The sequence below is a fragment of the Bubalus bubalis genome, chromosome 12, assembly GCF_019923935.1.
Source record: "Bubalus bubalis isolate 160015118507 breed Murrah chromosome 12, NDDB_SH_1, whole genome shotgun sequence".
In the NCBI taxonomy this organism is placed as follows: Eukaryota; Metazoa; Chordata; class Mammalia; order Artiodactyla; family Bovidae; genus Bubalus; species Bubalus bubalis.
The window spans coordinates 73,895,079-73,913,105 of record NC_059168.1 but is presented as its reverse complement, the minus strand read 5'-3'; the positions used below and the strand labels follow the sequence as shown (position 1 = coordinate 73,913,105).

General features: G+C 43.5%; 1 protein-coding gene and 1 non-coding gene across 2 annotated transcripts in view; one reads left to right on the top strand and one right to left on the bottom strand.

Annotated features, from left to right (window-relative positions):
* Positions 1-12,614: 12,614 nt before the first annotated feature.
* DNAJC27 (DnaJ heat shock protein family (Hsp40) member C27) overlaps positions 12,615-18,027 on the bottom strand; it is a 34,307-nt gene continuing 28,894 nt past the window's right edge. Inside the window, exon 7 of the mRNA XM_006055066.4 lies at positions 12,615-16,519. Coding sequence (XP_006055128.1) covers positions 16,387-16,519 — 133 coding nt within the window. The 3' untranslated portion in view covers positions 12,615-16,386. The remainder of the gene's footprint in view (positions 16,520-18,027) is intronic.
* TRNAS-GGA lies at positions 17,399-17,470 on the top strand. The gene has a single exon. It is a non-coding gene; the product is annotated as a tRNA-Ser (tRNA).

Below are 18,027 nucleotides of genomic sequence, written 5' to 3'. Positions count from 1 at the left end.
TTCACCCTGAGCCTCACAGTGGAGGGACAGACACTAGGACTCTACCAGCAAGGAAGAAGGGAGAAATGGCTATTGGACAGGCCTTCAACAGCACGGACTCTGCTGGTCCTCATGGACTAGGCCTGATTCCCGACAAAGCCAACTCTCCTGTCACTTTTCCAAGGAGCTTCTATAAACTTGGAAAATACTTAAGTTTCACTGAGGAAATTATGCCAAGCTTTGACTGGTTAACAAGCAACATATTTGGATGCTAAGGGCACCCATGTTTTTCTTATTTTCTTACTCTCCATTCAGTTCAGTTCAATTCATTCACTCAGTCGTGTCCAACTCTTTGCGACCCCATGAATCACAGCATGCCAGGCCTCCCTGTCCATCACCAACTCCCGGAGTTATTAGGCTCCTTTTAATCAACATTCAGCTGTGTTCTGTGACTTCTTTCATAATCAGTCGGAAAACACATGGTTGAAAGATCTTCAATCTGTTTCACAGTCCAGCAACAGAGGTCAGTCATTCACCTATCAGACATTGACTATGCTTTTATTAGGTAACCAAGAACACAAAGAAAAGATAAGGTCTTAGTCTGCCAAGAAGTAATACACTGGAGAGACCCCTGTCCAGCTGAGGAGAAAATCTATGAAATGTGCCTGGGCAGCAGAAGTGAGTCTAGAGACATTTCAGAGGAGGAGGCATCTGAGTTGGACATAAAAGTTCAGTAAGAATTTGTGAGGAGGAAGAGAGGGCGAGTGCCGCAGTCCACTCAGGCTGCTGTAGCAAAATACCACAGTCTGGGGGCTTCAATGACAGACATTTCTTTCCCACAGTTCTGGAGGCTGGAGGCCAAGATCAAGGGGCTGGCAGGTCCAGGTCTTGAGGAGGGCTCTCTTTTTAGCTTGCAGACAGCCACCTTCTTGCTTGGACTTCAGAGCAAGCTCTGTGTCTCTTCCTCTCCTTATAAGGACATTAATCCCATCATGGGCCTCTACCTTCATGACTTCATCTAAACCCAATTACCTCCAAATAACCCCAACTCCAAATGCTATGACATTGGGGGTTAGGACTTTAATGCACTTGGAGGGTACCACGAACACTGAGTCCACAACACCGTGCCATGTCAAAGGGGCATCAAGTACAAAGCTACAGGCCGTGGACAGCGGAAGGACCCTGAGGACACCGAGAAGTTCACTGAGCCTGGACTGGGGGTGGGGTGGAGGGTGGGGAATGGTGGGGGGTGGGGGATAGGGGGCAGAGGGCAGGGGGAGGCTGGGTTATGCCTGGCTGGGGCAGTGTGGAGCAGGGGTGCTGGCTGGGTTATGCCTGGCTGGGGCAGTGTGGAGCAGGGGTGCTATAGTCAGGCCCCAGTCTGAACCCATATTCCACTCTTAAGATAGCTCAGTGGTTGTTTTGGTTTCCTGGGGCTACCATAACACATTTCTACAAGCTGGGTGGTTTAAAACAGCAGAAATCTATATATTGTAGGACTTTTTTTTTGAAGTGGACCATTTTATTGCATTTGTTACAATATTGTTTCTGTTTTACGTTTGGGTTTTTGGGCCATGAGGCACATGGGATCTTAGCTCCCCAACCAGGGATTGAACTTGCACTTCCCACTTGGGAGGCAAAGTCTTAACAACTGGATTGCTAGGAAGTCCCAGCAGAAATCTGTTTTATCACAGTTCTAAAGGCCTCAGGTGCAAAAGGAGGGTGTGGACAAGGTTGCTCCCTCGGAAGAATCCATTCCCTGCCCTTCTCCGCGCTTCTGAAGCTGCCAGCAACGGTTGGTATTCCTTGGCTCGGGTCTTTATAGCTCCAATCTCTGCTCTGTCTTCACAGGGTCCCCTTTTCTCTGGTGCCTCATTGATTCCCCCTTCTCTTCTCAGGGCTTGTCATTAGGTTTAGGGTCCACCCTCATCCAGGATGTGCTCATCTCAAGGTCCTTACCCTCACTGCATCCACAAAGACTATTCCAAGTAAGGTCACATTCTGCGGTTCTGGGTGGCCATCCCTTTGGGGGATCATACAGCAACAATGCAGTGCTGTAGCACCAGACAACCGATTCAACCTTTTAAGGGGCATATTTCCTTATCCGTACTACGGGGATAGAATATTTATCCTGAGGGGTCATTTTAGAGTCAGATAAAATACTTTTAAGTTTAGAGGAAGTCTGTGATCTATAGTAAGTGCTCAACAAGTGACAGGAACTTGGATTCTATCCTATAGGCAACAAAAAGCTTGAAAAGTACATGTTTGAGCAGGAAACACCCCTGCAGGAAAGGGTGTTACTTCTCCAATTTTTTCTCTTTTTGAAGGCACAGGGTAACTGGGTTGGGCCCTCTGTAATGTCGGGCTCAGCCAGAGGCTCCTAAAGCAGCAACACTGCACAGTTACCCCAGAAAAGCAGCGATGGAGACCGCAAGAGTTTTAAGGTGAATTGGACACGTGAAGCCGGTGTGAGCTGTACATCTCTGAAAACCTAGAGTTATTTAGATAGAGTCCCTCTCTGTCATCCTGAAGGTGCTGCCCTAGCGATAGAGGCACAGCCCAGGGCTGGTAGAAGAAAGGGAAATGAGTGAAACAAGAGAAGCCTGCAGACTTGCAAAAACGCAACAGATGGGAGGAACTTGGGGAGCAGAGGGAACTTTAAGAGACTCACTGATAAGGCAACAGAAGCTTGGAGAAGAAAGACGGGTGCCCAGGGTCACTGAGCTTTGAATGACAGACCCAGATTCTGAACCCAGGACCTCCTTCTCTCTACAAGACATGCGTTCTTTCCTACCACTTTGGTCAATTTAAGCAGGAGAGATTTAGTGAAGGGATGTCAGGGGACAATATACTCTATGCTCTTTCAGAGCAGTCTGTCCTATATCAGTGGCTCTCAAACATTACACACCAGAATCCTCTTGTGGGCTTATCTAGATACAGACTGCTGGGCCCCCAAGAATCCGGTACATAGGTCTGGGATGGGGCTCAAGAATTACCGGCATTTCTAACAAACTCCTGGGTGATGCTCAGGCTGCTGGGCCCAGCTCCCACTTTGGGAATCACTGTCCTGCACAGTTTCTCAGTTCCTGAAGCATGCACCGTGCTCTGCAAACAGCAGGTGTTCAATCCGTCCTTGCTGCAATGAATCATACACTTTGGATATAAAAGGCTATCAAAGACTTAATACCCACTGATGATGCTGACCAGAGGCTGCTAGTGAGTTAAGCCAATCTTCCTACCTAGTAGTTTACATCATGCTATACACTAGTTTAATTTCAACCAAACCCACTAAAATGCACTTTACAGAACTCCAAGCCTTGCTGTATTAAAATTCCCCAACAACGTGGTGGGTATACATTCTAGTGCAGAAATATATATTTTTTGGGCACTAGATTAATTTTATCTGGTCTGTAGGGAAAATCACATGAAGTGAGTCACCTTTAGGGTTCTATTAGGGAAAATGGAGTGAAGTTTTCAAAATCTTTAACAGCAATATTGTTAAAGACTGTAATCAGTCAACAGAATTAATGAGTGCCTCCTACAAGTCACTGTGACAAGTGCTGTAAGAAATGAGGCTGAATCTTAAGCCCTGACCCAAAGGGTTAACCATCTGGTTGAAGGGATGAGATAAAGAGGATCTTCTTTTTGTCCCCCAAATTTTAAACCTTTTATTTTGTATTGGGGTATAGCTGATTAACAATGTGTGGTAGTTTTAGGGGAAAAATGAAGGGACTCAGCCAAACATACACATGTATCCATTCTCCCACAACCCCCTTCCCATCCAGGCTGGCACATAACATCAAGCAGAGTTCCATGTGCTATACAATAGGTCCTTGTCAGTTATCAGTTTTGAATATAGCAGTGTGTACATGACCTTCCCAAACTCCCTAACTATATACCATCCCCCAACAACAATAAGTTTGTTTTCTAAGTCTGAGCCTCTTTCTGTCTTGTAAGTCCATTTGTAGCATTTAAAAGGAGAGGTTCTCGAGGGGTGTGAGGAGAGCTTAGACACTGGAGGATGCACAAAACCCTGCCTCCTCCACTTTCTGCGGGTAAACCCAGAGCTAAGCTGGAGTTTGCTGCTATCACAGTTCATGAAAGTTTACTGGCGCATCTCTTCCCAACTTGGAATCAACCACAAAGAGTATTTATGCCATGAAAACTGGGCAAAACCCACAAACCGGGGCTCTCACCCGCCTCCTAGAGTCAGTTTACCAGCACACCATAAACTCCCCGGTCTGATAAAGAAGTTCAAGGTGCTTTCCAAGGTACAGTCTGGGAGCATTGCAATTTACCAGGGAAGCTTGGCATAGAGTGGCGATGACTGAAAGAGGGGCTGTTGCGCCTCATTGCTGAGCTGAGGGAAAGTGGTCCATGTTACTGACGGCCCAGGTGAGCAGGGCGTAGAGGTGCTTAGAGGACCAGGCAGCAGAAGAGCCTGGGCTCTGCTTGGACACCTAGGAGGATGAGTGCTGGGATCTTCAATCTGGAAGCCCTGATGGGACCAGGATGACATCAGCAGATGGCAGGCCAGGCAGGATGAGCTAAAGCCAGTGAGGCCACTGGGATGAAAGATGCCAAGGAGGCCAAAAGATGAGAGGTAAGGCAGCCCTGTCCCAACTCTAGATCTCCCCTGGGAAGAGGTGGGTAGTGGAAGTATGAGGGGGAGGTGGGGACCTTGCATTTACTGAGTTTTAATCTCAAGTTGATCATGTTTAAAACCAGAAATGAGTAACTTACCCTGCTGCTGCTGCTAAGTTGCTTCAGTCATGGCCAACTCTGTGCGACCCCATAGACAGCAGCCCACCAGGCTCCCCTGTCCCTGGGATTCTCCAGGCAAGAACACTGGAGTGGGTTACCATTTCCTTCTCCAATGCATGAAAGTGAAAAGTGAAAGTGAAGTTGCTCAGTCGTGGCTGACCCTTAGCAACCCCATGGACCGCAGCCTACCAGGCTCCTCCATCCATGGGACTTTCCAGGCAAGAGTACTGGAGTGGGGTGCACTGCCTTCTCCGAACTTACCTTGGAAGGTAAATTTTAAGTTTACCTGTCCTTGATGAAAATGGTGAGCCTGGGAGCCAGGATGGCTTCCATTTCACAAGAATAAAGATTACCTTTGAACATCTGAGTCTTATTGCTTTATTACTAAAAATTTCAGACCTGTGACATTTGCCTTTGTAAAATGAGATGCCATATCATATTTTCAAGTAGCAAGAATTTTAGGGTTTCTTTATCAAAAGAAATGAGAGGGTTCAACCATGCCTATTGTTAACTTTAGGAAATCTTAATTCACTAACTTTTTTCTAAATTAGTTTTTCTTTTCCTTCCTCTTCTTTTTTTGGGGGGTAGGAGTGTTGCACTAGAATTATATACAAGAGATATGGAGCCCTAGTATTTATTGCTTTTGTAAAATCTCAAAACATAATGATTTTCAGAAAGGACCACATGTGTGTGTGATGAGTTGCTTTAGTCGTGTCCAACTCTGTGACTCCATGGACTGTAGCCTGCCAGGCTCCTCTGTCCATGGGATTCTCCAGGCAAGAAGACTGGAGTGGGTCGCTATTTCCTTCTCTGGGGGTTCTTCTCAACCTATGAATTGAGCCCGTGTTTCTTGTGTCTGGCTGGCAGGCAGGTTCTTTACCACTAGCGCTCCTGGGAGGCCAGAAGGGCCACAGGTGCAATGTAACCAACAACGCCATCTAATAATGGAGGAATTGAAGCTCAGAAGGGGCCCCTCACACAACACTAGTAACAGGTAAGCCTCTGTCTCAGGCCTTCTGACTTGCATTCCACTGCTTCTGTGTTATCTGAGCAAGTGTCTTTGCGGATATTTAACTACAGTAAGTGAATCTGAAATTCCAGCCAGAGAGCACTGATGCAATTAGCTTTAAAAAACTTCTAAATTACTAAAAGCATTTTTTCTGTTTTAGTCTGAAGTTTCTACTAATGTAAAGAAGATTTAATTATAGCCCAGAGTGTCCATACTGTAGAGTCCCCACACAAGCTTCAGAGTGAATCTCTTTTTTAATCGGGTGCTATATTTAGTTTTTGGTTTCATATAACATTTTAGATGATTAAAGTAGTTGACATTCATTGGGAGAACTCAAATAACATAGATAAGCATAAGGCAGAAAGTCAAACCATTGGGATTAGCAGATACAAACTATTATATATAGAATGGGTAAACAAAAGGTGGGCTTCCCAGGTGGTGCTAGTGGTAAAGAATCCTCGTGTCAATGCAGCAGACATAAGAGAAGCAGGTTCGATCCCTGGGTCAGGAAGATCCCCTGGAGGAGGGCATAGCAACCCACCCCAGTATTCTTGCCTGGAGAATCCCCATGGACAGAGGAGCCTGGCAGGCTGCAGTCCACAGGGTGGCAAAGAGTCGGACACAACTGAAGCGACTGGGCACAAACAATGAGGTCCTACTGTACAGCACAGGGAACTATATTGAACATCCTGCGATAAACCATAATGGAAAAGAACATGAGAAAGCATGCATACTTAGGTATGTATAACCGAGTCACTGTGCTATATAGCAGAAATTAACAACCCGTAACTCAACTGTACTCCAGTAAAATATATGTTAAAAAGAAAGTCACGCCACCCTGACCCCATCCCCTAAAACCCACGCCCCAGTTGGTCACTCTATACAGTATGGTGAATATGAAGCAGCTTTTCCTCCTGCAATGCTAGTGATTCTAGTGCGAAATGCTAAGCTTTGGGGTGGAGCGAGAGAGGGAAACAGCCCTTTAATAGCTTCTCAGTTCTAAAGATGACAAAAGAATAAGTTAGGGATGTGAAAATCACCCAGAAACAAAATCATAAGGCTGACAGGTGCTATAAAGGAATCTGTCTCTGCCTACCAGTTATTTCTTAAGATTCTCAGGGCTGATATCCCTTAAGGCACAATTTTCAAGTTGTTCTGGAGGCATCAGAGTGTTCTACCACAGTTTGTTCAAAATTTCACTTAAATAGCCCTGTTAATAAATATCCAGATGTATCACATTCCATATTTTTATTTGCTGTTAACTTAAGTTGTCAAGTTAACTCCCTCTTGGCTTGGGCACACCTCAGACAGAGGTTTTTCTCATTCCTAAGGACAAAAATTTGAACTTGGGCCATTAATGAGGAAAATTGTACCTTTGTGGTCTTTTTAAAAATGCAGGGCTATTCACATGAAATTATATTCAATATCTTATAATAACCTATAATGGAAAAAAATCTGAAATAAATAACTGAATCACTTTGCTGTATACCTGAAGCAAACACAATGTTTGTAACTATACTTCAATTTTTCAGTCAGTTCAGTCACTGTCATGTCCTACTCTTTGCAACCCCACGGACTGCAGCATGCCAGGCTTCATCAACTTCTAGAGCTTACTCAAACTCATGTCCATCGTGTTGGTGATGCCATCCAACCATCTCATCCTCCGTCACCCCCTCCTCTTCCTGCCTTCAATCTTTTCCAGCATCAGGGTCTTTTCCAATGAGTCAGTTCTGCCCAACAGGTGGCCAAAATACTGGAGTTTCAGCTTCAGCATCAGTCCTTCCAATAAATATTCAGGACTGATTTCCTGTAGGATGGACTAGTTGGCTCTCCTTGCTGTCCAAGTGACTCTCAAGAGTCTTCTCCAACACCACAGTTCAAAAGCATCAATTCTTCGGTGCTCAGCTTTCTTTATGGTCCAACTTTCATACCCATACATGACTACTGGAAAAACTGTAGCTTTGACTATACAGACCTTTGCTGGTAAAGTAATGTCTCTGCTTTTTAATAAGCTGTCTAGGTTGGTTATAGCTTTTCTTCCAAGGAGCAAGTGTCTTAATTTCATGGCTGCAATCACCATCTGCAGTGATTTTGGAGCCCAAGAAAATAAAGTCTGTCACTGTTTCCACTGTTTCCCCATCTATTTGCCATCAAGTGATAGGACCAGATGCCATGATCTCAGTTTTTTGAATGTTGAGTTTTAAGCCTTCCATTGACTATTCAGTTCAATTTTTTAAAAGGGTTAATTAAAAAACCCTGCTAGTTCATAAAAACATACAAACATGGATAAAATTGCAGCATTATTTGTAGTGACAGAAAGCTGGAAACAAAGTCGTGTGGCTGAATTATTTACAACATACCAACATAATTATTATTCAGCCACTAAAAAGACTGAATTAAATCTAAACCAACTGACTTAAGATTTTTATGAGGTACTATTGAATGAGAAGAGAAAGACAAATAAAAGTATATATAATATGACCTCACATTTGAGGAGATCCAGAACCAAAAAAAAAAAAAAAAAGCAACCCCACCAAAAAGGCAGGCCTATTTATATCTATGTAAGAAACATGGTAAAGCAGGTACAACATTACTTACGAATATGAAGCAGAGTACTTTAAAATTTGGAGCGTGAGGCTGATAGCGTACACTGAGAGCCTGGGTTCTAAAGCTGGGTAAGCTTGGGTTTGAACAGCTTTCTGTTTGACTTAGAGCAAGTCACTTACCCTCTCTGAGCCTCAGTTTTCTTATCTATAAAATGTGGCTAACATTACTAAAGCCATGCATGTTCTGAAAAGTCCTTTGATTGTTTCTGTCACTGGGAACTTCTTACTGGCTGTCTTTCTAGGATTATCTAATAATTTTTAATATCTAAGATCTTTCTAATAATCCTTCTTTGTACCCCAGCTTTCAGCTCCTGCTCATCCAAGTTTTCCTTCCTTTTCCTTTAGGTAGCCCCAACCCCTGGAAGTTTTGTTCATTTCTTATGAAGAGCAGCTTGGCTCTGTGCCTCACCACACAAAGCCATACTGATTTTCCTTGTATCTAAAATTTCACTAGGACGCTTCACTAAAGAGTCCTTGTCCAGCATGCCAGCAATCCTTTCTTGAAACTGATCACTTTCGTGGGCCAGGTGCTCTCCCCACCAGCACTGTGAGCAGGAGGGAACAGTGTAGCATCTTCTCATATAAATGCTGACATCTCCCCTGTGGTGGTTCAGTTGCTAAGTTGTGTCCAACTCTTGCGACTCTATGGACTGTAGCCCACGAGGCTCCTCTGTCCACAGGATTCTCCAGGCAAGAATACTGGACAGGGTTGCCATTTCCTTCTCCAGGGGATCTTCTCGACCCAAGGATCAAACCCGCATCTGTTATGTCTGCCTGCATGGCGAGTGGGTTCTTTACCACCAGCGCCACCTGGGAAGACCGACATCTCCCTTAGGAGGCAGTAACTGCCTAGTAGGTTGCTTTTATATGTAGTGATGTTAAAAGTGTAAACTTAAATACATTTATCCTAATACGATGCCTCTCTCTTTAGCATTTATTGCATGAACCTTTTTGTTTTCTTATTCTGAAACCAGCAGAATGTTCACATCCTGGTATCTGAGGCATGCAGCACCTCCATTTTTCTCAGTAATAGACTTTTACTTTCTCTTCCCTAGTACAAGTGCTTATGGGCTTCATCTGCTGATTCTATAATTACCACTAACACGTAACTGTTTAGGATGAACAGAGAAATAATTTTCCTAAAGTCCAAGCATCCTTTAGAATAGGCCGCTAATTAGAATTTTAACTGGGTGAGATTAGAGGTAAACACCACTAAACTAAAACAACAACTGAGAGTCTAGGTATTTTCCCCTCAGAATGAAGACAACCTTATCAACTGCTATGGGAGAAGATATTGATATTTTAATCATATAATATAAAACATATATAAAGAAACCCCTAAAGTCAAGTACTGTGTCCTCCAGGTCAATGGGAAAAACCACTTTGGATAATGATAGTGGTCAAGTTCTCAAGAAAAAAACTAATACAGCATTTTAACAACCTACATGGTCTTCCATATGTAGCAGCAATCAGAGTATTAATTGCAAAATTGCATATCTTGAAGAGCAGTCAAAAAATGCAAATTCACCTCTTCAGAAATAAACCTATAAGGAAAAATGAATCTTCAAAATTCCACAAATGCAAAAGAACAACAAGAAGAATGTAAGCTCCGCAGGGCAGGGATTTTTGTCGATTCTGTGCTCTGTTATATCCTCAATGCCTAGAACAGAGCCTGGCATACAGTAGGTGCTCAATAAATGCATGGTGAATGACTGTTTTAACAATAAAGTTTGATTAGAAATTTACCATATTAGAAGTACCCTTGACAGGCAATGGATCAAAAGGAAACAAAAAAGCTAGATAAAATTGTGCATCTTAAATTGATCCTGAAACAAAATGAGTAAACCTAATTCTTCTCAGTTTACACTTGGTTATTATTGTTTTAAAACAGAAACACCAGGTATCTGGATATACTTAGTTGCTGGGAGCCAGCATATTGCATATTGAGTGCATATTGCATATTGAGTGCAGCACTTTCCACTGCATCATCTTTTAGGATCTGGAACAGTTCAACTGGAATTCTATCACTGCCAGGAGCCAGCGTGAGGAACTCCGCCCGTGGCAAAGGTCATGAGGAAGGAGGCTCGGCATACGCAAAGGCGGGATCGAGCCTCAGGAGTCCCCCTGGAAATTCTCGAGCATCTACCCCCAAAACCAGAGTCTGCCTACTTTCTGCTTTGTGCTTTCACCTACACCTCTGACTTTACGGGGGGCTGTCCCCCACTACCTCTCTCTGAAAAAAGAGTTAGCTTACAGCTCCAGTTAATAATTCCTGGGTGTGACAGTGTTTCAACCTACAAACTCCTTTGGAAATCCTCTAGCCTGTCTGAATAGGTTTTTCCGGCCTCATGTGATTGTTCAGAGCCTCCCAACTGTGAGAGGCAGATGTTCTAAACTGTCTAAACACAGATTCCTTTGAGTAGTTAAAAGATTGATTAGAAATTGTATTGGTGAAGGGTTTTTCACTTGTTGGGCCAATGTTTGCTGCTAAGTCTCCATACCCCTTACCTACTGTGTCCTTGGCAGTGTATTGATTAATATAATTGGTGTAAGTAGTAGCTTAAATGTTTGTAACCTTGGACCCTTGAGTTAATTCTTTTTTTGTTGTAGCCCACCACACCTTTGCCCTATAGGAATGCAACTTTATCCAATGCTTTTTAGGAGGCTGGCGCCTGACTTTAGAATAATCACCTTTAGAGAAAAATAAGTTTCTTAAAATGTTAACAGGCCTCCTGGCCAGAAGATGATGTAAATCATCTAAACTTTTGCATATGATAAGTTTGAAAGCCTGGCTTTGATTAGGATCAGGAACTGCTGTCCTTGTATGACTCTACCCCTTCCCCCATTATCCTCTATGCATAACTTAAGGTATAAAAACTACTTTGGAAAATAAAGTGCGGGCCTTGTTCACCGAAACTTGGTCTCCCCATGTCGTTCTTTCTCTCACCTTCTGGCTGAGTTATTTCAGCCTCTTTTCTCCACTGAATTTCCTCACTGAGCTATCCTTATTTCAGCCGCTTTTCTCCACTGAGTTTCCTCACTGAGTTATCCTCATTCTATTACTCTTTATATCCTTAATTAACGTTTAATTAAGCAGTTGTTTCCTGATCCTCGCCGATGCCGTCCCCGCTTCGAATTCCCTGGATCCACCGGGGCTGGACCCTGGCATTTAGTATCTAAAATGTCACACTTTACTTATCAAGTACTGTACCAGTCTACAGACCATAGCTTTCTCATTCCTGTTTATGACCCTTAATGTCTATTATTTTCTAATATCCTTTTGGTTGCAAGTAACAGAAAGCAAACTCCAACAAACTTAGGCAGAAAACCAGGGAGTGGAGATTGGGAGGATTCTGGGGTAGCTGATGGGCTTGTAGAGCAGCCAGTTCAGGGAACCCTGGGGACTGCAAGGAACATCTTTGCCATACCGATACAGTCTCTGAATGTCTGTTTCATTTGCTCTGATTTTTTCCATGAGGTTGGAATCACGGTTGCCAGCATCAGCAGGACTCCTCCTATCTGTCTCTCCTGAGAGAAAGTCTGTCTTCCTAGATTCCAACTAGAAAGATCTCAGGTGGTGGTGGTGCTGGTTTAGTCGCTAAGTCGTGTCCAACTCTTGCGACCCCATGGACTTGACAGGCTCCTTTGTCCGTGGGATTCCATGGAGTGGGCTGCCATTTCCTTCTCCAGAGCTTGGGTGACATTCCCATCTCTCGGGCCAACCTCTGTGACCAAGGAGCAAGGGGGAGGTCATAGGAGGATTTGGCAGCTCTGCTTCAGAACACGTCAGCAGTATGGAGAGGGTAGAGCGGTTCCCCAGGAGCGAGCGCATTCTCAGGTGATAGGGAACGTCATTCACAATGAAAATTAGAGCTCTGGTTTGAAGCCTTCTGTGGGCTGGCCCTACAAGGCTTTTACTTTCAAATTCGCATTCACCATAGTCTGTTACTTAAGGATTCCTGTTGTCCAGGGACTAATTAGCTGAATTAGACCTGCATTATTAAAATGAGATAACAATAGTTTCATTTGAATTAAAAAGGCAAACATAATATTAGTATCTTTCTTTAAGAGAGCAAAAGACTTTCATCACAACTTAATTAAGGTTAGAACAGCCTGAGGGACCACTGAATACCATTTCCTCCATTTTACCCACTGGCAACTACAGCAAGATGTCTTATCTATGATCTCAGTTGGTAACGGCCAGCTTCTGCTTTAAAGACCAGTGTCTCAACAAATAAGTGCAGCCCACAGACCAGTGTTTGGCATTTGGCTTTACTTTATAAAAATACACAACTTAAATACATATGACACTCTCTATACAAGACATAGACAGCTGTTAGCTTTAACATTTTCCATTATTTCAACAGAAAGCAAATACATAAATTACCTCGTAAGAGCAAAGGGTTTCTTTAGAGACTCTGCATTCCTGGGCCAAGGGCAGACCATCCTGCGGGCAACTGCTGCAGGAAGCTAACCCGAACTGTCCAGCTTTCCAGCGCTTCATTTCACAACACAGCCTTTATTGCACGGCTTCATATTGCACTACTTGTCAGACACGATCTAACTCATCCACACCACAAGTTTAAGCTTTCGTCTCCTCTAGAAATGCTTAATGGAAACACCAACATATAAACATTAATAACTGTCTCTTACAATTGTGCTAGGTACCTATCATGAGAAATATGAACCCCTCTTCCCTTTGCAAAACTTGCAATGGAAGGAGGTTAGCTGCATTTCGCGGCTTAATTTCTCTGCAAAAGTTTCATAAAAATGTAGTCGGACTCAGAGTGAGCTAGACAGAGTGTAGTAGAGAAGGGAGTGACCTTCTAGGGCCCACTGAAATTGCTTAGGGGACAGATACTGACACCCTGTCAAAGGCAATGTGCACACGCCCCCCGCCCCCCTTTCTAACACGAGACCGAAATACCTCCTTCCCCTTGAGATTCTGTCATTGTTCTTTGAGAAATAGGGACCTTATTACTGACTCACAGCAACCAAGGGCTGCCCATTTTCTCTTTCTTTCAGAAATTTAGCTGCCTTATCTATGGCTCACTTAGTGAACAGTAAATTAGGTACTAGTTTACCAGTATAAAGAAATAATTACCATTTGAGAATTCAATGCAAAAAAACCCCAAAACAAAACATGCTAAAGTGAGTTTCCTGAGGTAAATGTGAGCCTTAAAGCACAGAGTGCAATCTACAGAATCAGAGCAATTTATCTTGGGAAGCAGCACAACATCTCCAAGTCCGGACTTTACCAAGCACACATTTATGCAAAGAAATAAACGACATTGCTGAAGTAAGAGACACGTTGACAGTTGAGAATATTGATTCAAAAGGAGCCATGAAAGAGGAATGGAGGAACAAAAGGATGGTATATTTTAAAGTTCTTAGGTAGGTTGGCGATTAATTTCAAAAACCTCCAGGGATTTCTAACAAGTTTTTAAAGTGTTCATTCTTGGTGACTCAGATGCAGAAGAAATGGCTTTTCTTGAATAACAGCTGTTCAAACTTCTTGTTCTTTTTTGAAAAAACAAGATTCTGTACAAAATTTTTTTTAGCCATTGAAATTATTCTGCTAGTTGTTACTCTCACTGATGTATTGTGCAATCCTAACTGGCTGAAGAATTTTAATAAGGTTGAACTAAAAAATATACATTTGTACCAAGAATTTAAATTAACGCACAGAGGTCTGTAAAATTTTATATGAAGTTACTTTTCATTGCAGACCAGGCTTCACTTCATTACTTCTTGACATTCTACTCAGGATTATGGAAATCAGAAAAATTCTAGGACCCTGAACCTTTATCTTTCTTTTCTTTCTTTTCCATAAATGAAGTAGTACATGGCCATCCTTAACATTAGTAATCAAGGTGCTGGGAACTGAGCAAGACCTAAGAATCAAGACCAGGCTAAATGTCAACAAGTCACTCATTACATAAGGATGTGAATGGAAGGCCTAGAGAACTCTATCTGCTATAACTGCTCATCTGCACAATGCAGCTGAATGAGGTGACCCATCTAGTGTTTAATGACAGTGATGAAAACTGGCACCGGTTTTTACACAGGGCCACATACACAGGTGAGCTGTCATGTCAATGTGGGCTGACAGCACCATGCACAGTTCCTCACTCATACGACTCTTAAGTTCTGCCACAAGAACAGATCTATGATTGTTACATTGGCCATGATGAAGGCCAACAGCAAAATTAAAACCCTGAAGAACTCTGGCCTGAGTTTTACAGGCCCAGAAGCTAGTTAAAATTAAAAGGCAAGAGGAAAATCCCACAAAAAAAATCATATCTCATATCTCAATTTTACTAAGAAAAAAAGCATTTTTAATATCAAAATGAAAACTCTTACTAGAAAACAATGCTCTGGTTTCCTGAAAACCAGCTCAGTGCTGCCCAAGGACAGCCACACAAAGCGAAGCTGCTCTGGAGAAGGGAAGGGTTCAGTAGGCTGCAGTGGGTTTGAATTAAATGAAAGTGGTTTTTCTTCTCAGGTAGGGTAAGGCGAATGCTACTTGGCAAGCAATATGGGATAGCTGTTTAAAATTCACTGATGGCAAAGTTTCATATACTTTAAAGCCCCAATCAGTGCAGCTTGGTCACAGCGAACAATCTGAGTAACGTGAGAGTGATGGTGTAACGCACCACGTGGTGACTCTATTCTGTGAGCTCTGGAAGGAAGGCCGGTCCTGACACTTGATCTTCATCCATCTCTTGGATACTGAGAGAGAGACGATAGCAAGAGAATGGATTTCTCTATGTGAAATTAATTTTCATAATCTGCAGCTTAAAAGTATTACTGATCAGAAATTTGGAACCTAAACAAAAGTAACAAATTCTTCCCACACAGGCCTTAAGATCTCTCTGTCCACCACTCAAAGGATCTATACTTGTCTCTGGTCTACCACGTCCCGGCAAAGGCTGTACAGAACAGAGGAGGCAATAGCCGGAAGGCGGGGATTCGAGAAGAGAGACGTGGTGGCAGATGTGGTGCCTTGAGAGACAATGCAGGAACAGAAGAGGGAAGGGGAGCTCACACTGACGAGGAAGCGAAGGGAGGCCCCCTGTTGAGACGCAACCCTGCCTCTCCCACCTGTCTTGGCAAATGATGCTGCAACAAGGAAACGCATAAGCCTCCTATGGGGGCTCTCCTAGGGCATCAGACACGCCCAAACCAGGCGGGTCAGGCCCTCTGGGAATGTGTGCACAATCCAGTTTGACCTGCAGGCATTTCTGTCTTGGGATCTGACTCCAGACTCCTAGGTGAAGATGCCCCTACAGCTACCAGCACTCCCACGGCCAGGGAAAAGCCTCAGACCCAGGGGCAGGTCTAGCAACAGCCAGTCTACTAGAACCTGCGGCTACCGCCACCTCTACTCTCAGGACTGGCTGGTCTCTCCCCTGGTGATGGAGAAGGAGCACAGACCGAACGTCAAAAAAGGGCCACTCAGCTCAGGATCGCATCACCTTGTTTCACTTCCGAAGGGCTGCCAAGAGTTCATTCATTAATTAAGCAGACTGATGCTTAAAATATCACCTAAGAAACTCATTGTAAAGGGGCAACTTGCTTGTAAGGTCACCACACTTTCAGGGGTTCTGCTATGTCTGCTTCCATTTTGTTTTTTTTCCTCTGATGATGAATGTTTTTTAATAAAGAAAAAGCAAAAGGATCCTCCTATCCTTCTTCCAGAAACTTTGTGGACTTTCCTGAGCAAAGTGCCTAAGTGATGCTATACTGACAGAGCTTACCAACTCATGAGAAAAAAAAAAATCTATCATCATTCAGAAATAGAAAATGAACGACAGTGTATAAGTGGCACTCGGTTCTCTTCATTTTGTCTCTCTGCAAAATGTCTGTGACATGGAAACAGGCAGCCAAATTACTGATTCACAAATGACAGCACGTGAGTGAAAAGGGCTGTAAGAATTTTGTGGAGGAAAAACCCATGTTGGCTATTTACTTCCAGAGAAAGTCTGTTTGGACTCGAGGCCTACACCTGTCTTTTTTTCCTCTTTTCTACTTGATGTTTTTCAGGAGGGCTGTTCGGGCATTCACAACGGCTTTGAAGGCATCTTCACTACCAGGTGCTACACATTTGTCAGGGTGAAGCAGCACAGCAAGTTTCCGATATGCTTTATTGACTTCATCCCTGCAAAGAAAAAGCAGAGCTCTATGTCAGTAGGGAGGTCAGCCCCACCCTCTGCCCACTGCATTTCAGCTGCCTGGATAACAGAATACCTCTTGCAGTAAGCATATCTGAAATTATCGTGACCCTTTCTCAAAGGTGAGACTAAAGGACTGGGAAACAAAAATGGACAAATAACATGTAACATTCAAGTAGAAAAACAGACAATACAAAGAGTATACAAACGTGATCAACTGAAGATAGACAGTGGTCAGTGCCTCACAGGCATTGGCACTCGGCGAATAATTGCTGATGGAAGTGATGAGGACAAGAGGCCAGCAGGGCAGGCCCCCCTGGAGGAGGACTCTGCAAGAAGATGGGGTTCAGGAATTGATCCAGTGATGGGAAACGCAGAGCCGCAGGGAGAGAACTGGCAGAGGCCAGAGAGGGAACAGAGACCCGGCATGCAGTTCCAGAAGGAAACAGCGGACAAAGTCAGCCAGGGAGCAGGGTCCGTAAGGGAAAGGCCAAAACAACAAAAAAGCTGAATTTGATATACAATAGTAAAAGTAATATTAGTTGCTCAGTTGTGCCCGACTCTTTGCGACCCTATGGCCTGTAGCCCACCAGGCTCCTCTGTCCATGGAATTCTCCAGGCAAGAATACTGGAGTGGGTGGCCGTTCCCTTCTTCAGAGGATCTTCCCCACCCAGGGATCGAACCCAAGTCTCTTGCATCTCTTGCATGAGCAGGCAGATTCTTTACCACTGTGCCACCTGGGAAGCCCCAAAAGCCACCAATTAACTTTACGCTACAAGGTCATCTGAATTTTGTCAGGTGTTTAAAGCATCCTCAGTAACACCTGTCAAATCAAGGGTGACCAATAACTGTCTCCCTCTTCCCATCCCTGGTGGCTCAGAGGTTAAAGCGTCTGCCTGGAATGCGGGAGACCCAGGTTCAATCCCTGGGTTGGGAAGATCCCCTGGAGAAGGAAATGGCAACCCACTCCGGTACTCTTGCCTGGAGAATCCCATGGAGCGAGGAGCCTAGTAGGCTACAGTCCATGGGGTCGCAAAGAGTCGGACATGACTGAGCAACTTCACTTTCTTCCCATCCCCTTTTCTCTTCTTAACCTGAAGACATGCTAGGAGACCAAAATGTAGAAGAGATACTTAATGTTGTTGATGCTGATAAGGCAAAGTTTTGAGATGTACTATTTTCCTTTTCTGGGAATCAAGGTGAAAAAGTAGAGAGGGAGAAGCATAGGGAGGAAAGCTATGGTGCAAAATAAAAAGATCTGAGAACTCCAATAATATGCATAGTAACAGTACTATTATAGAGTTAAAAGTGAGATAACAATTGAGAGTTCTTAGGAGAGTAGACTCCAAAAGTTCTAATCACAAGGAAAAAACATTTTTTTTCTTTATCTCTATGAGATGATGAATGTTCACTAAACTTATTTCGGTAATTGTTTCACAACGTATGTAAGTTAAATCATCATGCTATTCACCTTAACCTTATACAGTGTTGTAT